At 53.3% G+C, this 23324-nt stretch overlaps 2 protein-coding genes across 5 annotated transcripts; both read left to right on the top strand.

The window, feature by feature from the left end:
- The first annotated feature begins 3005 nt into the window (after positions 1 to 3005).
- Positions 3006 to 13964, top strand: LOC112900876 (UDP-xylose transporter 1-like). 4 transcript variants are annotated; one of them, XM_025969663.1, is made up of 10 exons: positions 3006 to 3145; positions 3502 to 3642; positions 4531 to 4752; positions 11649 to 11825; positions 12011 to 12195; positions 12273 to 12340; positions 12685 to 12817; positions 12947 to 13108; positions 13207 to 13479; positions 13593 to 13792. In XM_025969663.1, the coding sequence occupies exons 4-10, from the start codon at positions 11711 to 11713 to the stop codon at positions 13683 to 13685; spliced, it is 1029 nt and encodes a 342-aa protein (XP_025825448.1). In that variant the 5' UTR covers positions 3006 to 3145; positions 3502 to 3642; positions 4531 to 4752; positions 11649 to 11710; the 3' UTR covers positions 13686 to 13792. The 4 variants fall into 4 exon arrangements, 3 of the variants coding, with proteins under 3 accessions (XP_025825448.1, XP_025825458.1, XP_025825453.1); XM_025969673.1 differs by lacking the exons at positions 3006 to 3145; positions 3502 to 3642; positions 4531 to 4752 and adding an exon at positions 10941 to 11131; XR_003230209.1 differs by lacking the exons at positions 3006 to 3145; positions 3502 to 3642; positions 4531 to 4752 and adding an exon at positions 13870 to 13964 and having other exon boundaries at positions 11163 to 11825; positions 13593 to 13757.
- Positions 13965 to 19601: 5637 nt separating this feature from the next.
- LOC112874358 (auxin response factor 8-like) lies at positions 19602 to 22317 on the top strand. Its single transcript, XM_025937641.1, has 3 exons — positions 19602 to 20799; positions 20889 to 21829; positions 21939 to 22317. Exons 1-3 carry the CDS (start codon positions 19738 to 19740, stop codon positions 22006 to 22008), a joined length of 2073 nt encoding a protein of 690 aa, XP_025793426.1. The 5' UTR covers positions 19602 to 19737; the 3' UTR covers positions 22009 to 22317.
- Positions 22318 to 23324: the final 1007 nt, after the last annotated feature.

The following is a 23324-nucleotide window of genomic DNA, read 5'->3' on the forward strand; positions in this document are numbered from 1 at the left end:
ATATGCTTGCATACTTGTTTTGTGACATGTGAACAAGGTCGTTTTGACTCTTTGACTGACTGTACGATTGGATCGAAGAAAAGGAATTTTATCAGGTGAAACTAGACCATGGTTATGCTCCTCAACAAAAGAAGCAATATAGTACCTATTCTCCTGATTCAGCTTCACATATATACGTGCATTGCATCCACATCTTGACTCTGAGGGCTTCTTTTGCTTGTTCGGCTCAGCACATCTCTTTGAGAAACCTTCCCTCGAACACACAAATCTCTTATTTTCAACCACATCACTCTTCTTGGTTTGAGCTCCTACACGAACCGAAAACCCACTTTCATGTGCATGTCTTGTAGAATTCTTCCACTTCATCAAGAGTATCAAATAACATTCCAACAGCTGGTTTCAGTCTCTCATCCTTGCAACAAGGTACAAACCATGACGACTGCAATGAGAAATATAAATAAAGAATTAATATCAAATTGTGCAGCTTGTGACACTTATGAATGATGAATAAATTAGAACAAGAAGAAAAATTGCTCACCGATGTTGAGCTGATTGGATCCTTTTTAGGTGTATTCAATCCCTCATAAGAATCAGCATGATGCGGAGCTTCAACAAGGTCATGGACAGGAAGGTCGATCTGCATGTGTGCACCATCTTCACCAAGCACCGTGGGTTCAAAGGGACCATGGCCTTGAATGATGACATCATCTGGAATTGCTACGTCTTCCGGACTGCAACCACCAGGGCCAGCCACCCTTCGCGCGGCCATGGCGTTGAGAAGGTCCATCAAGCCACCACGGGCATGTCGGTGCTGCCATGCCACAGCGACGATGGAGGCAACACGACAGCGAGGGTGACGGTGACGGCGACGGCGACGACGACGGCGTCCGGCGAGGGCGCAGGTGGTGGCGCTACCGGAAACCACGGCTAGGGCATTGTGGTGGCGGCGGCGTCCGGCGAGGGCGCAGGTGGTGGCGCTACCGGAAACCACGGCTAGGGCATTGTGGTGGCAGCGGCGTCCGGCGAGGGCGCATCTGGTGGAGGCGGCGGCGTCCGGCGAGGGCGTGGGCGACGGCGACGGCGTCCGGCGAGGACGCAGCTGATGGCGGCGGTGGCGATCGCTGTGTCTTCATGTACTAGCGAGAGAGAGAGAGACATGATCTTCTTTCCAGGAGAAGGAACGTTGCTCTGTCCTGTCTTTGGGAGAGAAGAGGAACGTGGGGGCCTTTTCAAAAAATAAATTCGCACAGTAAGGACAGATGCGGGGGGCTAAAGTGTAAATGTTGCAGCTGCTGTCGGATGCTCCTTGGATGGCCAGGATGGGCCATATGCAGATGTGCACAAGGCACCCCATGTGCACTGGATATCTTGCCCCAGTCAATGCAGGAGTCTAGGAGATGCCTGACTGACCGGACGAAAACCTGATTGGTTTTCTCTGAAAGGAGCGGTGAAAAGTTGGGCTTTACGATAGGGTGCCAGCTTGGCTTTGGCCTCGCCATACAGAAGCTCCCAAAACTCGGTGTTGTACATGACCACCTCGTCGAACTCGCAAGACCTCACGACGGTCGACGGCGCCGCCATAAATTCAGGCGTCGTTGCCCCGTTGCCGCCGCTGGCTGGAAAGGAGGCAAACGAGGAAAGCCAAAGGGCTTATTTGGGAGCCCATGGGCCTGGATCCCCGCCGGTATGTGGGCTCTCCAGAAAACCAAGGCCGTGGAAAACTTGTGTTCATGTGGATCCACACGACCTCCTGGGCCCATCCTAAAAAGGCCGCCGCTACTACGACGTAATAAAAAAAAACTTCCGCCTCATCCGGCCCGCGAAGTTTGATCGGAGCTTGCCTTGAAACGGAGCAAACCGACCGCCGCCGCGGGCACGCCGACGATGGCTGGTCGCCGTCCTCCGAAGACGGTGGCATCCGACGCCGCGACCGCGAGACCGTCTTGGCGAGCGCCTGAAGAAGGCAATGAAGGCGAAGCTCTGAGCCGCGCCTCCACCTCGTCCTACAGCACGCATCAACGGTGGGCGTGCCTCCTTCCCATCGACATGCAATTCGTTCATGCGTCCGTCTGATCTCGAAACTGCGAAAGGGGCCCTGACGCCTAAAAAGGCGTTACAATCTCTCGATTCGTTGTTCTAGCAGGGATGTCATGTTCCTGCGGAACACAGCTGAGCTGAGAACTGAAAAAAAATCTGAATCCCTTTTCCTTTTCTGAAACCACCCGCGTCTCCTTCAGTTTGGCGATCCACATCGAGTGCCTGCGAGCGAACGGGCTGCATCTGCAGAAAACTTCTGTTCATCAGTCATACACAGAACCCAGCACGTGTGCCACCGATAAGCAGGTGCAGTGCAGGTCCAACGAAACAGGTGCAGTACCCGCGAAGCACTAACCCCAGTATCCCATGCCATTTCGCACCTAATCCGAGGCAGCACTAACAAACGCCATCATCTCAAATCATCGCAGCCAGTTTCTGGATCTTCTGTCACGCTGCAATGACTCCATGGCAGTGTCAAATAGAAAATCATCAGAGTGATAATTGGACATGCTGAACTCGTGATCTGTCATCTTGATTTGATCCGGCACCCGGCCGGCTACGATAGTAAGCTTGCCTCTTTTCCTCCGGGGCCGGAGGTTCAGAGGCGCCGGCGGGGCCAAGCTGACTGGTGTGAAGTCTCACCGACCGGCCACCAGAATAATGGAGCTGGTCCGGTTGCTCCGATCGTCGACGGCTGGGCTGCGACGCGCGGTGCTGTTGGGTTGGGCGATTGCCTTTGCTTGCATTCACGGGAAGGCCGATGCTTGCTTGCTTTGCTGCTGCTGGCTGCAACCACCTGCGTCCCTCCAACCTTGCGCCCCAAGTGACAAGGGGAAGAAGGTGAGGTCTGTGTTTTCCTTGCCAATTATTGGAGAGACTGGTGAAAGCGTTGATGTGATGCTGCCCATTTGGCTTAGTTTTATTCGATCAGTGCCTTTGTTAGGTCGAAGAATCGCCTTTGGAGATGCGGCACTTGGTCGAGCTGGTTATATTTTAGTCGATGAAGGGGTCAATACGCCTGGATTATTCATGCTTTCAGCAGTGCCTCGTGCCACTCCGTCCAGCTGAATTTTGCACTGATCATCAGTTTTGCCGGTTAAAGAGTCAGGTAAAGTAACACATTATTTGTAACAGTAAATGTTCACATGATAGAAGTGCTGTCATAGGTGATTTCTACTTTGCAACAGCCTACTGCATTTCACCTGTCCAATTTTTTTTCTACTTTGCATCAGCTTACTGCATTTCACATGTCCAATTTTTTATATATAAAAAAAAGAAAACAGGAAAAATTACTTGTGATTTGCATTTTACCTATCACCTACTACCCATCTAGGGTAGCTCAAGCGAATATCCGAATTCATAAAGCTCAGGCTTTCTTGTTACCACAGGTGGTTATTTTGTATCTTGTTCTTCAGCTTATTTTGTTTCATCTGGTGCTATGTGTTCTTACACCTTTTTTTTCAGGTTCTTGGTGGTGTGTATATGCAAATAAGTGCACATTAGGCTTCCCTGCTTAATTGCTATAAAATGTGTTCCTATGCACTCTGTGCAACAGGATTTGCAGGTATCAATAGACTCTGGATTGCTGCTCATGATACGGAGAAGGTTTGTAAGTACATCCCTATGAAATTTGACATGGAACTGTTCTATTAATCCTTTTTACATTCTTGAAATATGTAGATTTTTTTCTGGAACGACGCAGGAGAGTGGCATGTCATTTCATTAAGAAAAAATATGTAGAACTTTTTGCTGTTTCTAGATCAGGAAATGATACTTATTTTTCTTGCTTTTCGGCGCCTGTACCTTCCGTAGGTGGTTGGTGGTTGTTGAATTAGCAGGGGATTTGTGGGACCACTTTGATTTTGATGTCATCAATGATTATTCTGGTTTTTTTTGCACTTTTCCATAATCGTGCTGCATCTGCTGAGGCTCTTGCTGCGGCATTGGGTGAAAATTTATACAAAATGCAAGGCTCCAATGATGCAAATTTCCTCTGCATTTTTACTCCCTCCACTACTATATAGATGCTCTAGGATTTTGCAAGACAACTTACACGTACTTACAAAAGAACAGACTACCCACATTTAAACACTCCATCAGAGGCAGTTCAACATGCTGTCTCCGATTGTTTGTCCCCCAGTTATGGTCACCAAACAGGTGTGCTGTGTTTTATACCATTAGATTTGTGTTTGTGTTGATGGCTTTGTATCCATTTAGTACCTGACAGTCACAGGCCTGCAAAGAGGTTACCCAGGAAGCTCACACAAGAACAGACACATACACTGGTTTTGGTGCTGCTAGAATGACTGCCAACTTTTCTTTTTTTTCACCTCTTTATATAGCTGAGTTAGAGCTAGCTAGTGCTGAAGACTATGCACCTAGACAACTAGACCTCCATAGCTAACTGGTTTAGGATTATTGGAACAGTTCCCACTTTTCTTATGCTTTTGCTTTTCTGGTTCATTTGATTATAATGTTTACTTCTCTGAATAGCCAGGGAGAGGATCAAGCTCTTGTTTCTGGACTGTTGGATTGGATGATGAAATGTGAAAATTATGGCGAGCCACTTGGTGCAGCCTTTGGCCTTGCTGGGGTGGTTAAAGGATTTGGAATTTCTTCCCTAAAAAAATAAAGGTAGTGCTGCAATATTGTGTCAAAGTTTGGAAGACAGGTTGGCTACTTTGTGACCTCATCCACTAGTGCTACGTAAATGTGGTGAGTAAAATTAGTATTCATTACCTGTCACGATGTTGATTACAGGCCTGTTTGGTTTGGCGCCGCAGGCGCCGCGACCTGCCTAAGGTGCGGCGGCCGATTTGGCCGCCACACCTGCGGCGCGAAAACTGCGGCGCGGTGTGGCGCCTGCGGCGCCAAACCAAACAGCCCTTACAACTTTTCACTAAACTATATGCTGCAGCATTTGTATTCAGTTTTCATGCATTGTTATTCTATAGATTGAATACCGTTAATCAAGAGACATGGCCTTTAGCCTCCTATTTTTTATAGCCCGAGTGCCTTCATTTGTGAAGCAATAAGCCTAGTGTCAGTTAGTTCAAACTCTAGATGAGTAATAGTAGTTGGTGTATATGTCAGCACCTTATCTTGCTTTAGCATCTTATCATCTACCTTATCTCCTACTTTAGTTGTTACAATCCTATCAATCCTATCTCTACTTTCAGTTGTAATGAAGACCACTTGGTCCTACATATGTAGCAATCCTGCCATGGTTAATGTGGCTAAGCAATAGAGGAAATCTATCACAAATATGTGTTTTTTTCTAACAATTGGTATCGGAGCCTAAGTTCTTCCCTTCTCTTATATGGCGCCATGTCTATCCACTCCGGTCAATCCACCACTTCCAGCTGGTGGACGAGCATGAGGCGCGCATCACTGCGGCTGCGGCCGCGGCCGCGGCGGTTGCTGCTGCCCTACGCGTGGAGGCGGAGTGGCTCACAGGTTCGCGGAGCCCTCAAAGGCACCGCAACCTCTCGCTATCGCCTGAGCGATGTCGAGGACGCCATGGCCGACACGGGTTGCTAGTAGCCATCCAGACCGTCATCAAGGACTCCTGCAGAGCATGCCATGGCCCACGGTCACCAAGACCAACTACAACGAGTGCAGCTAGGTGATGAAGGTGAATATGCAGGCACGACAAATGTGGGACGCGGTGAACCACGGCGACGTCCACTTCCATGATGATCAACAGGCGCTAGAGGCCATTCTCGCCGTTGTTCCGTAGAGATGGCACTCACCCTCGCGTACAAGGAGACTGCCAAGGACGCATCACCACGGCACACACCAGCAGCGCCTGCGCTCACAAGGCTACACAGCAGAAGCTGAGCCAGGATTGGGATCGGCTCACGTTCCGACCGAGGGATGATGTTGACGACTTCACTCTCCGCCTCACCGGCCTAGTGCAGCAGGTGACGCGGCACGGTGACGAGGGCATCGACCCGAGGACATAAACATAAATGAAGCAAAAACTGTCGAGAAGTTTCTCCGTGTTGTCCCCAAGAAGTACACTCAAGTTGCCCTCTTGATGGAAACGCTCTTGGATCTCTCCACGCTGACCATCGAGGAGGCGGCTGGCAGCTCAAGGCCATCGACGACCGCGACCAGCCACCACCCACAAAGCCAATCACCATCAGTTGCAATCTCCTCTTCACCGAGGAGCATTGGCTCGCACGCGAGAAGGAGAGGAAAAGGGGGAGGCTTCGGGTTCATCGGGACCCTGGGCGCAAGGAGGCATGGATGGCCGCATCGCCGGCGAGTGCAAGCACATGGGACAACACCTGTCTCAATTGTGGCAAGACTAGTCATTTTGCCAAGGATTGTCAGCGGGTGAAGCATGGCGGCCAGGCTCACATCGCAGAAGCAGAGGAGAACGAGCCGGCCTTGTTCTTGGTGCACGAAAGCGTCGAGCTGCGGCCAGAAACAAAGGAGGGGGAGAAAGTTTGAGTTTTTCTCCTCCCGCATTGTCTGCAGCTACTCTGCTCCATCTTGACGTGTTGTGCGCCCACATCTTCCTCGACAACGTGTCCAACAATGACAAGATCAATGGCTGGTACCTCGACACCAGTGCTATGCACCGCATGACCGGACAGCAGGAATTCTTCTCCGACTTGGACTCTGACGTGCGCGGCTTTATCAAGTTTGGTGATGCCTCTGCCTTGAAGATCAAGGGTGTCGGCTTTGTCGTCTTCACGGCCAAGACCGGCGAGCATCGACTCCTCACCGGCATGTGCTACGTCCCCACACTGCGTGGAGATTGACCATGGGGTGCTTCGTATCTGGGATCGTCGTTGCCGTCTTCTCGCCAAGGTGAACCGGGGAAGAAACCGGCTTTACGTGCTCCATGTACAGTTTGTCGCGCACTGCTATGACAAGGCTTGGCGCTGGCACGAGCATTCGGGCACCTTCACTTCAAGGCCCCAAAGTTGCTCGGCAAGGAGATGGTGCGGGGCATGCCACGTGTTGAGCATGTCGAGCAGCTCTGCGACACCTGCGTTGTGACCAAGCAGAGGCGGCGTCCCTTCCTGCGCCAGGCCAGCTATCGAGCCCAGGAGAAGCTAGATAGCCACTGTGCGGGCCAGTCACGCCGGCGACCCCCGGTGGACGGTGTTTCTTCCTCCTCGTCGACGATGTGCCACTGTTCATGTCTACACCATGGCAGCCATTGTGAACGCCATCAAGTGCATTCAAGCCGTCGTGGAGGAGTGTGGCTGCAAGTTCGGGTGTTGCGCACGGACAACGACAGCGAGTTCACAGCGTGCTGTGCTGACGAGGGGATCCAGCGCCACTCTCTGCCCCGTACACCGCGCAGTAGAACAACGTTGTCGAGCGCCGCAATCAGACGGTGGTGGCCCAGGTCAACCGCTCGCCCACCAAGAGCCTTGACGGCAAGACACCATACAAGGTTAGGCACAGGCGCAAGCCAGCGGTCATCTACCTATGCGTCTTCGGCTGTTTGGCGTTGTGAAAGAGTTCAACCACGTCGGCAAACTCGACGACCGGAGCATGCTAGGGTGTTCATCGGCTACGCCGACGGCATCAAGGCCTACCGCATCCTCGACCCGGTGACATAGCGCATGTGCACGTTGCACGACGTCAACACAACGAAGGGCGAGGCTGGATGTGGAGCAAGGCGGTGGACCGCTTTCCAAAACTGACATACATTGTATTTATTTAGTTAACCTGGTACATTTAGTGTTTTCCTTAAAGCACATACTTGGATGATTATCATTAACTTGTTTTTTCAGGGTCTAGAAGATAAAGCATGGTGCCATGTTGTACTAAGCAAAGCAGTGTTCAACTTCTTGGTGCCATGGCATATTGTGCTCCTCAGCACTTTTTTCTCGAAAATGCAGGAGAACAGCGCTTCACTGTATTAAGAAGAAAAAAGGGGAAGGATCCCCGTAGAACACACACCACCCCACTCCATCTTACAAAAAACGTACACACGAGCTTGTGGGAACATAGAGGTGACCAGAGCTAGAATATCTCTAGGCTACAGAAACACTAGGGCCGTCCAGAAAAGGGTACTTGGCCCGTTGCCAACTTCAGAGACGACGGCTAATTTAAAGAAGGCTTGAACCTGTCTGGGCACCTGGACTGGTAAGTTCGCCCAGGGCCTGTGTGGTTCAGTTTTGTTAAGCCAAACCCAGCGCATCCGCAGCGCCCAACTAAGACTTTTCAGGTCTAAAATTCCCAAGCCCCCTAGCTCAGGTGAACGGCACGCCTTGCCCCAAGCCACGAGACAATGTCCCCCTTTTGCTTCTTTTCTTCCCCTCCAAAGGAATCAACGGCTGAATTTATCCATAGCTTTAATGGCCCAGGGAGGGAAGTCAATGGCCATTACAAGATATACGAACATAGCAGTGAGCACAAATTGTACCTGCACTCTCCTTCCTGCCCTTGTCATGAGGTCTGCTTTCCAACCTGGCAGCTGATCTGAGCACTATCCCACACTACACCACGGTTGGCTTATGGTAACTTGCGATCAGTTGGTAAAAGCGCTTGCAGCAACTTGCGATCAGTTGCTATAGACTTTTAGCAACCGACGCGGTCCATCGCTGTAAGTGGGGTTGCTAAAGACTTTAGCAACCGACCACCTCTTTAGCAACCGACCCTCCATAGTTGTTCTATATCTTTACCAACTGATTGTACAACCCTTTAGCAACCAACAGTAAGTTATAACGCCTAATATAATCTGAATAAATGGCATACTAATAACAATGTTAATTCAGAGCTATGTTGTCACGGAAGATTCAAAATGTCAACTGAGTAAACAAGCAAGAAATCATCACAAATAACTTGTATCAAATTAATGACTTCATTAAGCAATCCTTCACATGCTCATAAGTTACCATCATCTTTCCAGATCATCCAACTAATTAACAATGTTTGCATGTTTACAAAATCGTTCACAAAATACTTCCATGTTATTTACTTGAAACGGTCCTATACAAAGTAGCTTCTATCATCCAATCCTCCAGCACACACTTAACCACTTTCTTCAGCCTCTATCCCTCCCTGGACAGTAAGAGTATACAATGAGTCAGTTATCAAGCTCTCTAAACTGCCAGCGCTTAAGGACATCTTTATTGCAGTATACATGAACATGTATCTACATCAAGTTTGTAACCTTCAGGTATTAACATTATGAACAATTATTTAATAATGGTTACACATATGAATCAAAATATAAACAAGCTTGTATGCATCGAAATAACCTTCAGCTGTTAATATTACGAACAATCTTCCTCACAATTCAACAGAACTTTAGCCTTTTCAATTTTTCAGACAGATTGCAAGTAATTTGATCTTTCCAGAGAGCATGTATGCATCAAAGTAACTAAAGATTAAATATAAAATACCAAACATGACAAATGCATAGGTTATCCGGAAATGTCGAAACAAACAAATGAATTAGTATGTCATCTAACTCAGTTATGTTCTTATAATCTTAATCTGGGGAAAACTTAAAGTTTTAGTTTAACTTATACCTGCAGTAGCAAAGGAAGGAACAAATGAAGGGATACAGAGGAAGTATCATAAGATTGCTTCACAGTGAAGTCTTCTTCTATGTTTCTTTTGACCATTTACCCTACCAATAAAAAATGTCTTAAGGTATAATTCTAATCATTAGGTAATATTTTAAGAAATTATGAAAGACCAATAAAGAATGTCTTAAGGTATAACTCTAATCATCGTTGTCAAAGATGTCGATCGACAGGAGCCTCTGTGATGCAAATATAAGGCAATCCATAAGAAAATTAAAGGTTAAAATGATGCAGAGACCAATCTATATAGAAAATCAGATTGCTCCATAATCACTTAGATCTTCATAATGATTTATGCATGAATCACTATTTCTGTGCACATGCAGGGAAAAACCATGCATCAGCCTAGGTTCCCGGCGTCCTCCGATCCGGTTGGGGGCGGGCGGCGGCCGGGGGCCGAGCGGGGGGCGGCGGCGGCGGCCGGGGGTGGGGCGGGGGCCGGCGGCCGGGGGCGGGGCGGGGGCCGGCGGCGGCGGCCGGGGTGGGGCGGGGGCCGGCGGCCGGGGGTGGGGCGGGGGGCGGAGGGCGGGCGGGCGGCGGCGGCGGCCCGGGGCGGGGGGCGGGCGGGGGGCAGGCGGCGGCGGCCGGGGGTGGGGCGGGGGGCGAGCGGTCGGGTGAGGTGGGGGTGGGATTGCTAGGGTTAGGGTTAGGGTTAGTCTGGTATATATAGGGGTAAGATTAGTGGGTTTTAATGCGCTTTTTATGTTCTTTAGCGGACCTTTGATACATGGGCCATGCCAGGCCGGCCTGTGGGCTTGAAGTGAGGTCCAAGCACGCCCCACAAATAGGTCACTCTGTCTGTCTAAATCTTTTAGCTACCGACTGCCGGTCTGGATATATAATATTTACCAACCGATCGTATGTTGATATAATTGTATAGTTTTAGCAACTAATCGCCTGATACTAAAACTGCTTTTAGCAACCAACTTTCCGTCGTAACGTTTTAACAACCAACAGCCAGTAGTTAGTATCAGTTGCTAAATGTCATCCGTGGTATAGTGCCAGTGTCTTCTGAAGACTGTTCCAAAGTTAACAGAAGTTTATGATGTGATGTCTATTTTGAGCTTATAAGCTGCTTATAACTATCTGCAGCCATGTTAAAACGATCAGGAAAAGTGATAGTTCTTCAAGTTCAGGATAGAGATGTGCAGTCGTCCTTGGATGCCATGAATTTCCGAGTCCTAGCTAGTCTCGTACTCTCGTCGAAACACTTGGCCACGCAGCGTGTGCGAACTCGCTGGACCTAGTCTGTCAAAGGGGCCACGGCCAAAGTCATGTGTCTGGCCAGTGAGCCAGGGACCAGGTCGCCGTCATGGTCTCAGCTGAGCGCCACTTCCGCAGCTTCGCTAGACGCCCTCTTTTCCACTTGGACTCAGCATGCTCGTCCAGTACCACGTCTCTGCCCTTCACTGCTGCATCTCCAATTCTCCATGCGAGGGCGCTGTCGTCAACCGCAAGCCTGCAGCTGCAGCTCTGCAAGCGTGCAAGCTCAGGAACTTTCATAACCTCGACTGCACGGCGAAACGATCCAGGTATGTTGCTGTCATGACCTTGCCTGAAGCTGCAGCGTCTGCAGGCACATATTCTCAAGAGCTTCGTCAGCGTGATTGCGCGACAACAAGAAGATCTGGGGGAGTTGGGGAAGCATCCAACGCCAGTGTTGGAGCGGAATCTTTCGGACATCGGCCACGGTCTCCTTACGCAAGCCAGCCATTTGGCGGTAGCTTATTCGGGAGCTCACGGCAGAGGGCAGACGACATCTTTGTCTTACCTGTTCAACGTCACCCTTTTTTATTTTTCTGGAACACGGTTGCTGACGCTGGTCGATAAGGCCGGTTCAGGCATTCCAACGGGGAGCTCCTTTTGTCCCCCTCCCCAGGTTCAGATTTTCAGTGTACTGCGCGTGCGCTGGAAAGCACCTAGACTGAATCAACAGGCTACGACTGCGCGTGGCATTTACAAGTGGCCACAGTTCACATTTCGCATTGTTTATGTTCTTCAGTCGACATACCTTGTTCTGGTATTTATCGGTGGATGTCACCTATGCAGGTTCAGGTAACGGATTCAGAATCCTCAACTGACAAGGGCGAAGGATACAGCAGCTGGCCAAGATGACCGCCGGTTTCCAGCTCGGTGTGATTGAGTCGCTCGCGCTCTCCGTTGCATCGTCGGTTGCCATTGTCATCTGCAACAAAGCGCTCATCAGCACCCTAGGGTTTCCATTTGGTAAGGACCCAAGCCCTGCAGTCCACAAGCATGGATGGTACCTGATGAACATCAGGGCACAAATCATGGGCTTTCAGGCTGCTTTCAGCCTATTCCTGAACTACTATGCACATTGAATCATGCAGAGTTACATGTCTTAAGTTCAATACTTACCGGCAAGTCATATGTATATGTGATCAATGCAGCTACAACATTGACAAGCTGGCATCTCATGGTGACCTTCTGCACCCTTCACGTTGCGCAGCGCTTGCGCTTTTTCGAGGCAAAGGCAATTGATGGACAGACGGTGGTTTTGTTCGGGTTGCTGAATGGAACCTCAATTGGCCTTCTCAATCTTAGTTTAGGATTCAATTCCATCGGATTCTACCAGGTCAGTCTACTTTTCACTCGGTACTGTTTGTATTGAAAATGAAGGCAGCACATGCTCAAATTCAGTATGTTCTGCAGATGACAAAGCTGGCCATAATACCCTTCACAGTGCTGTTGGAGACTATATTCCTGAAGAAAAGATTTAGGTTAGAAAAATCATAAGTAGTACTGCTTGTCAGCTAGATGTTCTGATTATATTTCATTCAGATTGAGGCCAACACAGTGATGAAATATAGATACCCTGCAGTACAATGGTGTACAGCCAAGATTTCTGTTTGCTCATTTCCTTCCTTTGTGATGACTATTTTGTCAAGAACAGTTCTCCATCAAATAAAATGAGATAGAAAATCTCAGGCCAAATAATTAGATGAATTGGAAGTATGCTTGGCTTTGTTTATTTTCTACTGGACAGAACCATTTCTTTTTAGGAAACTAGGCCCTTCCTTCATTTCATCACTATGCTGATAATGGTATATCTAACAATATGCAGTGAGACTATCAAGTTCTCCCTACTGATCTTGCTACTTGGAGTTGGCATTGCTTCAGTCACCGACCTCAAGCTAAATTTTCTTGGGTCTATCCTTTCCGGCCTCGCCATCGCCACGACTTGTGTTGGCCAAATTGTATCCTACTTTTCTGTTCTTCATTCAGGGTGCATAGCTGACATTTCTGGATGTCTGTCATCATGCCTTACATTAATTCTCAACGTCTTCTACTATTGGTATGGTTTATCCTTAACCTGCTGGATGAAGCTCACAAACACAATACAGAGGAAGCTGAAGGTCTCCTCGACGCAGCTCCTGTACCAGTCTGCGCCTTACCAATCAGCCATCCTGTTCACCACCGGCCCCTTCGTGGATCAGCTCCTCACCAGCCGCAGCGTCTTCGCCCACAAATACACCTTCCCGGTCGTGGTAAGCTCCATCATACAATCCTGTGCAACGGCCGCAGTACAGACATGCATCTGCCGATCTCTGAAAGAAAAATCCACTCCAACTGTGCGTCGTCGCAGGGCTTCATCGTGCTTTCGTGCCTGATCGCGGTGTCGGTGAACTTCAGCACGTTCCTGGTGATCGGGACGACGTCGCCGGTGACGTACCAGGTGCTGGGGCACCTCAAGACGTGCCTGGTGCTGTCGTTCGGGTACACGCTGCTGCGCGACCCCTTCACCGCACGCAACATCCTGGGCATCCTCGTCGCCATCTTCGGGATGGCGCTCTACTCCTACTTCTCGGTGCGCGAGGGCAGGAAGAAGGCCGCGGGCGACGCCCTCCCGGTGTCACAGGTACGCAACGCACGCACGACGATCTCGTCAGGAATCTCGAACTGCTCGATCGATCGAGTTATTCCTGAGTTTATGCGATGCGTCTGATCTGATGATGCTCCTCCTGCCTGCAGATGCCGGACAAGGAGACGGAGCCGCTGCTGGCGTCGGCGGCCAAGGACGGCGGCGACGCCAAGAAGGCCAACGGCGTAGCTCACGACTGCTAGACGTGCCTTTCTCTCGTTTGTTATAGCTTAGCCCAGTTCTAGTGTCGCTACGCACACTGTTCTGAATCCGAGGTCAGGGAAGCAAAAATTCCTTTCGTTTATTTCTATGACAGAAAGTGGGGCGCTCTGTACTCGTGCACAATTTGATGCCGCGGTTCTGAAAATCGACGGTTCATCTCTTCAGGCCGCACCGCTCATCAGCAGAATGGCTTTGGCTATGCCTCTTCTGCGAGGAATTTCGCTGCGCTTAGTCGCTTCTCAGGGAGGCGGCCGCACGAGGAACGCCGGCGCCAGCAAAAATCACAAGAACTGATACTTGGGCCGGCTGAGACTTGCCGCCCGCCGTGCAAGCAAGCGCGACCGCGCGCGCGCAGGCCGGCTGCGCAGGTTTGGCAGTCCAGGCCCAGCCCGAACAGTGCGGACGTGAAAGTGGCCGTCCCTGCATGCTACACGCGGAACGCGATTACCTCGGCCCAGACACAGGGTCTTTTCTCTCTCTTTTTCTTTGAGCCGTGTACATAATGTCACAGGAAGAAAAGAGCCCTGCTACGTGTCTCCTTCCTCCAATCTAAATAAAATTGTTTCCTATGCTCTTCCCTTTTTATTTTTTGAATTCTAATCCTTTTATTTTGTCCATAAGGCCCGTTTGGATCCTTGGAATTGAATTCCATTCTAACAATCATAATTTAGACATAAATTAATTAAGCTAATATAGTTGTATGTGGAATATATTTGTATATTATTATTGGCCATATGGGAGAGATACTTACGTACTGCACTTCTGCTATAGAGCTATAGAGAAGCGAGTCAAAAAGTGTGCTATAAGTTGTACATTACAAACATAACATGAGGATCTGTAGAATTAATTTCCATCTCCCACCCCTATGAATTTAAAATAATCTTATATATATACTTTGTAAAGTTGTGGAATACCATATTCTAAGACAAATAGCCTACTCTATTAGGTAGATTCCAATGTCTCAAAATGAAGAGATCCAAACGGGGCTTAAGAGAAAAGAAATCATAATCTCTATCTTGCTTGTTACACATCTTCAACCTTTTTACAACCTCTCCTCGAAAATTTAGGTAGTTTAGCTTCTCTAACTTCGATCAATTCTATAGAAAAACGTACTTATATCTTTATGTTTGCATTGATATATTTACACTTAATTTGAGACAAAACTAAACCCAACTACATTTTTAGAATGGAGGGGTATTTCATAACGCTTTTGGCGGAAATGGTGGGATTAAGGCCCAGAAACAATCCAAATATCTCATGCGCGATAATAAAAGAATTTCGAGAACAAAAACTCAACCACCCATGCCGCTACACATAGCACGATGGCGTTGCGTGCGGCGGCCGACCGATACAGAACATAGACAACCAGTCGCACGCTTCATGGCACAGGGACAGCTTAGCACAGACGCAGCTGCACGCTCAAGATCCCAATGGAAGATCACATGGCGTCTGATGTCACCGCCATCGATCATGGCTGCTGCTGGTAGCACTACTCGTTTTTGCTTAACTCGCAGGTTTGACTTGTGCCCAAGCGCGCGCACCCGGCACCAACATGTGCATCAATCCTCCCCCCAGCTTCGTTTCAACGACCTGCTGTCCCTGCGTGGGGAGGTCCGGTCAGCCACGCACGCACACTGGGGCGCTCGCATGGCTCCCATATGGATCGCCGCCGGCCGGGTTGCGCGCGCGGATCCCGCGGCCGGGCCGGGCTGGCAGGCGGTGGAAGGCGCGCGGAGGCACGGCACGGGCATGTGGGCGCAGCCGGCGAGCCGGCGCGGGGCGCTCCCTCGTGCCGGTCACGTGGGGCAGGCGGAATACACGTTTCCATGCTCTGGCCCCCGGAATCTTTGTTCCGAGGCCGACATGATCCACCGCAACCCCGCTCCGGCGATCGTCCCACGGGAGAGTTGTTAATGGCGGGCGCGTCCACGCCGCTCCGGTCTCGGCTGTATAAAAAAAAATCCGATCGGCTCCGTCTCGTCATCCATGTCTATCCCCTCGCTCGTCGTTGGATCGCGCTCTCTCACCCTGCGACTAGCTGCGTGTTCCAGCTGCAGGTTCTTGGTATCTGCAAGTCAAACCTGGTTCTGGTGTCGTTGGGGGTGAGAGGCGAGGAGGGCCGCCGCGCCGGGCGAGGGCGCAGCGAGAAGCGGTTCCCGGCGTCGTTCGCGCTGCTCCGTCCTGAGGCGCGGCTGATCCCGATGCGGCGGTCTTCGCTCCGCGGTTCATGCGCATGCCACTCCTAGGCTTAGCGCAGGGGTAGTAACTTGCAGTGTCACTTGCTCACTTGGAGTAGAAAAATGAGGTAAACCGTTGTAGCCTCTGCTGCCGCTCAGCGCTGTTTCTACGATCCTGTAGCTTGCTTCTTCTGTAGGTGGTGGACAGGGCCAGCTTATCCGCATCCCGTGCGCATGGGTTGACTACACCATGCATCCACCTCATGTCCTCATTTTATTTATCCCCTTCTGTCCCCGTAGGGAACGCACTGACGCCGTGACGCACTGACCCCTTCTGTCCCCACAGGGAACAACTGTTTTATCCGGCTTTCCGCCGGCCGGCGTGGTGGATGTGAATGAGGCCGGAGGACGGTGCCGACGCGCGCTGCGGGCTGCGGCACTGACCCAGCGCCCAATGCGTGTAGGCGCAAGGCAACAATCTCGATGGGGCAAAGAGACCAGGCCGGCAAGTAGGGCCATCGGCCAGAGGGGGCCAAAGCCAAGGCTCCGGCGACAGAACTGGGATGCACCCAGCACACTGCCCTCTGTCCCATTGTCCTGCGAGCGCGCGCCCAGCTCCCCCACCCCCCAGGGTGCACGCACTGGCTGTGGCTGGCAAAACAAAAACGCCTGCAACCTCGCCTGTCCGAATCTACGACATCAATCTGGCAGATGCTCTGTGTCTCAAAAAAGACGCCTTTTTTTTTCAGCGCCTGGTGAGCGGCATAGCGCAATGAAAGGATAGAAAGGCTCGAAAGGGAGCAAGACGACGGCGGTCTGGCTGGAGAGCGAGGTGCCAACTAACGGACAGCGGAATTTGGTCTCCGATTCTTTTACGTTTTCCCTTTTCTATTTTCCGCTCACATCACATGAGGCAGTTGGATTATTTTAAGGCCCCCCGGTGGTTTATTAAGACACGGGCGACCGGTGTCCCTGCAATCCTGCTGCGGTGCTCAAGTTACGTCACGTTCACACGGGGGAGGAACACTGTTGGGCGCCGGTCGTTGCGTGCGTCCCTTGGCTGCTGGAGCTACAGTTGAGCTGGTAGCCTGCTAGAAGAGCAGGAGATATGACGCAGACGTGTCGGGTCGTGTCGTGTCGTGTCGTGGCCGTGTCATATCTTGTAGCAAGATAGTAAACAATCTGTCCCAAAAAAAAAGAGAGAGGCAAAAATGGGCAACGGATCCGACTCTGTCACGGGCCAAGATCACCGGCGCGCGCGTTCAATTTCGCGACCCGATCGACCTGTCACCGCGAACGATCCCGACGCGCTACGCTACGATCCGAACAGGCCAGGGAGGCTTCTGCCCCGAGCGCGGGTCCCGGCGGCGGCGGAAGGCGACGCCGGCTGCCCGCGCCACGCATCGCCGGCGACAAAAGGAAAATGGGCGCACGCCTGGCTTGGTGGCTTTGGCCTGACCCGACCCGGGCCCCCGCGCACGTCAGCGGCGTCCACGCCGTGCCCGCCCGCCTTGTCCGGTTGCCGTTACGGGATCCGCCACGCGCGACGGGGGCGCACGAGGAGCCGGGCGGAACGGGAAACGGGTTGACTCGCCACATGCCCGCGCTTGGGGGATTTCTAGGGGATCGAATAAACATCTCGCAAGATAAATAAAGAAAATAAAGCAGATCTCGGAAAGCATGTGTCGCGCGTCACGTGGACGACACGGCGAGTCTGAAACCTTGGAAACCTTCTGAGATGGTTTGCATGTTGCCTACAGCAAAGTCAATGCATTCTACCTTTCCATGAGCTCTAGTTTGCTGGGCTGCTGCGTGTTGTCCGAGTGTTCATCTGGCGACATGAATTCCGGGTGAGGTCGTCAGCTTGCCGTCGGAATTTTCTTGTAGCTAGCAGCCACCCCCCACCCGGTTTTGCCTCTTGTTAAACTGTCACCACATCATCGTCGACCAGGCACCACCACTCTGTCCCTGTGTCGTCGCGTGCTTGTGCTTGCCACAAGGGAAATGACGCAAGGACACCCATCTAAACAAATGTACATGGCCTTAAACAACCGCTCCATTTGGATGCAGCAGACGTACGTGGTTATGGTTAGTCTTAAACAAGTATTCTAGGTTGCAAACGGAGTGTCGCTGCGCTTAACAATTTCCGGCCGCAAAGCAAACGACGTTTCAAGCAACGTGAAAGCAAGCCGTGCCTCGGGAATTAAACGAGTTTCAAGTACGGTTGCCGGTCAACAACTCCGTGCCCAGCAGCGAAGCCAAGTTATCCCAAGAAAACCTTGAAGCAAAACACACCAAGTTACTCCAAAAAAAAAAACTAGCACTCCCCAATGTCCCCATCACAACTCTTGTTGGAAGATTTATGTGTCTTGGATATGTCTGTACTGCAACTTGTTAACACACGTCTCTGGTTTAGTTGATGAGTCATCCTAATTAAAATCGACGCTGACGTATTAATCAAACTCCGCAAGTGGGACCTCCTGCAGCCTCCATGCACACGGCCGGAGACAATTTGAAATGACGTTCGAACCATTCTTCAGGGATGGCTAGGTCAAGAATGACACCACAGAATAAAAAGAAACTGGATGGCGTATGAATAATGTTGGACTTTTTGAGAACCATATTTGGACCGTTGTTTGGATTTTGGTTCCTTATTCTAGAGAGAATACACTTTTTTCACTTGGTTCTCTGATCGATCTTACGAATTGTTCGAAGTAAACCATAAAACTTGGAATACTGTATCTTGTTTGTCATTTCTACAGGCACCTAAATGCTTTTTATTTCACATCGCAGTCACCTTTTAACTGCTACAAGATATGGTACTATTGTTCCACATCACATTCATCTTTTAACTCCTGCAAGATGGTACTATTGTTTCGCATCGCAGTCATCTTTTAACCCCTGCAAATGGTGCTATGAAAATAACGGTAGAATAGATGAGGCTACACCCCCTCTTCTGCAAGCACCCAGATGCGGAGTAACGTACAGAGTAGCCCCCTCCGGTTCCATGGTGAAACATGCGAGGTATTGCTACACATTCCTCTCCGTCTTCGTAAAGAATTTACTGCGACCTCAGTGATGCTGGGGTTGCAGGTTCAGATTCTCACTTTCACCGCTAAGCTCCGACCGTACAAATGCTTCTTTGAGATTGCTTGCCTCGCTTCATCTGATCGTAGATTCCACATACGTGTACGGTTGCCAGCAAGTTCAACCATCACCACTCTATTTACGGTAACTGGTGCCCTAATGCACGTCCCTATATCTAACCTCCAAAGCTGGCACGCCTTGCGACACGTATCTTACATTGGAAACCTTGGCGTATTAGCGGAGCACCTCCTTTTCCTTTTGAGTGGCACGTCATTTCTTGGTACATAATTCGTATCCAGATACCAACTTTTTTTTTTTGAGACGGAGGTTGAGACGTCAAGCATTATTTCCTTCTTTTTGAGTGGATATGAGGCATTTGTTTTGACATCCCGTTCCACACTCGCACGGACCAGCAGGAAACCCCACGACAGCGACCGGTGTTCCTCTCACGGTCACGGGAGCTCCTCGATCTCCATGCACCGAGCCCACGCGCACCGGGGCTCACGGTCCGTCCGGCCGCTGGCCCTCGCCGCTGTCCGCTGCGCGAGCCGCCGCGCGCCATCCCGGCGGCCTGTCTCCCACTCCCCGCTCGCCCAACGGGCAGTTTATAAGTCGGAAACGGGGTCGGTTTACTCCTGCTCGTTACCGCGAGAACAGGCGCCGGTTACACACGGCACGCACCCGCTCGTCTTCGTCTCCTCCACCTCCACCTCCGACTCCCGCGGCCTCCACTCCACCGGCCCCTCGCCGCGGCGCGCGTGCGCTCCCGATGATCACGTTCGCGGACCTGACGGAGCCGGCCGCCGAGCGCGGCGTGGACCGGCAGCTGTGGCTGGCCTGCGCGGGCGGGATGTGCACCGTGCCGCCCGTGGGCGCCGGCGTCTACTACTTCCCGCAGGGCCACGCGGAGCACGCGCGGGGCCTCGCCGGGGCGGCCGACCTCTCCGCGGCGCGCGTCCCGGCGCTCGTCCCCTGCCGCGTCGCTGCCGTGCGCTACATGGCCGACCCGGACACCGACGAGGTCTTCGCCAGGATCCGCCTCGCCCCGCTCCGCGCCGGGGAGGCGGACGCCGGCCCCGACGACGACGCGGCCACGGACGGCGAGCGGGAGAAGCCGGCGTCGTTCGCCAAGACGCTGACGCAGTCCGACGCCAACAACGGCGGCGGGTTCTCCGTGCCGCGGTACTGCGCGGAGACCATCTTCCCACGGCTCGACTACGCGGCCGACCCGCCCGTGCAGACCGTCGTCGCCAAGGACGTGCACGGGGTCGCCTGGAAGTTCCGCCACATCTACCGGGGCACGCCGCGCCGGCACCTGCTCACCACGGGGTGGAGCACGTTCGTCAACCAGAAGAAGCTCGTCGCGGGGGACTCCATCGTGTTCCTCCGCGGCGACGGCGGGGACCTCCACGTCGGCATCCGCCGCGCCAAGCGCGGGTTCTGCGGCGCCGGCGGGGGCGGGGGCGAGGAGGCCCCGTTGCCCGGGTGGGACCACTACGCGGGCATGGTGCGGGGCAATGTGAGCCCGTGCGGGGCCGCCAAGGCGCAGGGCAAGGTGCGCCCGGAGGACGTGGCCGAGGCCGCGAGGCTTGCCAGCGGCGGGCAGCCGTTCGAGGTGGTGTACTACCCGCGCGCGAGCACGCCGGAGTTCTGCGTGCGCGCCGCGGCGGTCCGCGCGGCGATGCGGGTGCAGTGGTCCCCCGGGATGCGGTTCAAGATGGCGTTCGAGACCGAGGACTCCTCCCGGATCAGCTGGTTCATGGGCACCGTCGCCGGCGTCCAGGTCGCCGACCCCATCCGCTGGCCGCAGTCGCCGTGGCGCCTCCTTCAGGTATGCAGCAGTTGCCACCGCTTCTCAGTTACTCCTACACAAAGCTTCGCGCTTGGTGCTCACTTGTCGAATTGGCGACCGCGCCGCAGGTGACCTGGGACGAGCCGGACCTCCTGCAGAACGTGAAGCGGGTGAGCCCGTGGCTAGTCGAGCTCGTGTCCAGCATTCCGGCCATCCACCTATCCTCCTTCTCGCCGCCGCCCAAGAGGCCCCGGATCCGGGCGTACCCCGAGTTCCCCTTCGAGGGACAGCTCCTCAACCCAGCGTTCCCGCCCAACCCGCTGCCACACGGCCACCATTACCTCCACACACACCCGTCCTTCTTCCCGTTCCCGGACGGCAGTGCTCCTGCAGCCATACAGGGAGCCAGGCATGCGCAATTTGTTCCACCTTTATCAGATCTCCACCTTACCCACCTGCAGTCGAGCCTGCTGTACCCCGGGCTCCGCCGCCCCGATCACGTCGGTCCGGCGACCCCTCTCCCGGCGAGAATCAGCACCGACCTGACCATCGGCGCCGTGCCGGCGCGCGACGACGTGTCGTGCGCCCTGTCAATGGGCGCCAGCAACAACAAGAAGCCCGGCGCCGCCAAGCCGGCGGGGCTAGTGCTGTTCGGCCGGACCATCCTGACCGAGCAGCAGATGAGCCTCAGCGGCTCCGGCGGCGCGACCTCCCCGGCGGCGACCGGGAACAGCTGGAACGCCGAGAAGGGCCCCAACGTCTCGGAGGGCTCGGGCTCCGGCTCCGGCGTCACCCAGAACAGCCCGACCAAGAACTGCTCGTCGTCCGAGCGGCTGCCGTGGTACAGGTACGCCTCCGAGGTCGCCGGGCTGGAGCCCGGGCAATGCAAGGTGTTCGTCGAGTCCGACACGGTCGGCCGCAACCTCGACCTCTCGGCGCTGGGCTCGTTCGAGGAGCTCCACGGCCGCCTGTCCGAGATGTTCTGCATCGAGAGCGCGGAGCTGCGGAGCCGCGTGCTCTACCGCGGCGCCGCCGGTGACGTGAAGCACGCCGGCGACGAGCCCTTCAGGTAATTGACGTTCATGTCGATTGTCAACAACGTTTTGAGCTCGACAGCTCATTGATAGAACAATGAAAAGGATCATCCGAGCTGATGAGCGTTGCCCCTGCCATGTCAGCGTCTTCGTCAAGTCGGCACGGAGGCTCACGATACTAACCGATGCCGGGAGCGACAACCTAGGGAGCTAAACGAGGAGCAGTGACCAATCCAAGCCGCAAGCATTCCGTTCTTGGTAGTACTGCTACTACTAGCATGTACAGGTGAACCCGCGAGGTTTTGTCCAACTCCGTTCCAGCTCTGAAGAGAGAGGGACAGATCTCCCCGTGGCAGCTCGCAAGCAATGCCACAATCATTAGCCACTTCTCCCCTTCCGTTCTCCCCGTGTATCCTTCCTCCCTGTCAAATGTAAAACCGTGGGGGTAACCCTAGCACTCATCCTGTCCATTCCTTGTCTGTAGTCTGAATCTTTGGTCATTCCGATGCTCCTGTTGGCTCGATGATCACATGTTGGTACGCGTGCGAGCCCTGTGACCACTCACCGGCGCGTTGAATGCCCGCTTTGGCCAGCGCATCCGAGCGGCCTACCGGCCGGCCCAGGGAGCACATTGATGCCCTGCACCTGCGCCTGCGTCTGCCTCTGCGTGCTGTGTTGCTGCTGCCGGGATGCCCACACCATCACTGCTCTGCTCTGCTCCGCGGCCTCAAGCTCCAGGCGACTTGGTTGTTGCCTAGCCTGCCCGTGCCGTGCCTGGTGGCGAGCGAGTGCGGTCAGCCAGAAGATCGCGGAGCACGGTGTCGCGTATCCGGCTGCCTTTCGGGGGCATGAATGCTCCGAGTCCGCAGCCCAGGGTGCCTGCCCGCGCGCCCAGCCGGGGAAATAATTGCCGTGTCTGGTTTGCCTGGCTGAAAAAGGGTTAGGCCTTTGCCCTGACCGGCTCTGGCCGAGGCCGACGCTGGACAGCGCCCGGATGAGCTCGCGCCTCCGCCCACATGCGCGTCGCCGTCGGCCGGTCCCCCGCGCCCGGCCCCTGACGCCGAGCGCTGCCGTCGCCTTGCGCCGATCCTTTTGTATCCTTCTCGCCATATGGGCCTTGGACGCTTGCCCCGGCGGTCGCGGTCGCCCATTATTGCTCGCGCTCGCGGACGAGAGCGAGAGCGAGAGCTGCTAGGATGTCGTCAATGCAAGGCTGGAGACCGAGAGCGAGAGGCCGAGACCCCTCTCCTTCAGTCCTCCCGGGTTGATTTTACTGGCGACCGCGACGCTCGGTCCCCGGCTTGTTCGCTTGCGATCTCTGCTTCGTACGGCTGGCAACGCTTTGTCGTTCGAGTGGAGGGGGAGGGCCGGCCCGGCGCCCGCGGAATCATCTTTTTTTTTCCCCGGCCGCCACGGGCCGCGGTCGCGCGTCGCGCTCACGGGGCGTTTGTCCCCGTGCGCGGCTGCTGCGCTGAGAGAATGTCCCGCCCGGGGATGGCAGCGAGGGGGGAAGGTGCTGGTCTGCTGGAT

The sequence above is a fragment of the Panicum hallii genome, chromosome 1, assembly GCF_002211085.1.
Source record: "Panicum hallii strain FIL2 chromosome 1, PHallii_v3.1, whole genome shotgun sequence".
In the NCBI taxonomy this organism is placed as follows: domain Eukaryota; kingdom Viridiplantae; phylum Streptophyta; class Magnoliopsida; order Poales; family Poaceae; genus Panicum; species Panicum hallii.

What these genes read in the sequence shown, in the direction of transcription:
- LOC112900876 (XM_025969663.1), top strand. Translation starts at nt 11,711, where the DNA reads ATGACCGCCGGTTTCCAGCTCGGTGTGATTGAGTCGCTCGCGCTCTCC. An exon ending in CGACTTGTGTTGGCCAAATT is followed by an intron (nt 12,818 to 12,946) that starts GTATCCTACTTT and finishes TGCTGGATGAAG; the next exon opens with CTCACAAACACAATACAGAG. An exon ending in ACGCCCTCCCGGTGTCACAG is followed by an intron (nt 13,480 to 13,592) that starts GTACGCAACGCA and finishes TCCTGCCTGCAG; the next exon opens with ATGCCGGACAAGGAGACGGA.
- LOC112874358 (XM_025937641.1), top strand. Translation starts at nt 19,738, where the DNA reads ATGATCACGTTCGCGGACCTGACGGAGCCGGCCGCCGAGCGCGGCGTG. An exon ending in CGCCGTGGCGCCTCCTTCAG is followed by an intron (nt 20,800 to 20,888) that starts GTATGCAGCAGT and finishes ACCGCGCCGCAG; the next exon opens with GTGACCTGGGACGAGCCGGA. An exon ending in GCCGGCGACGAGCCCTTCAG is followed by an intron (nt 21,830 to 21,938) that starts GTAATTGACGTT and finishes CTGCCATGTCAG; the next exon opens with CGTCTTCGTCAAGTCGGCAC.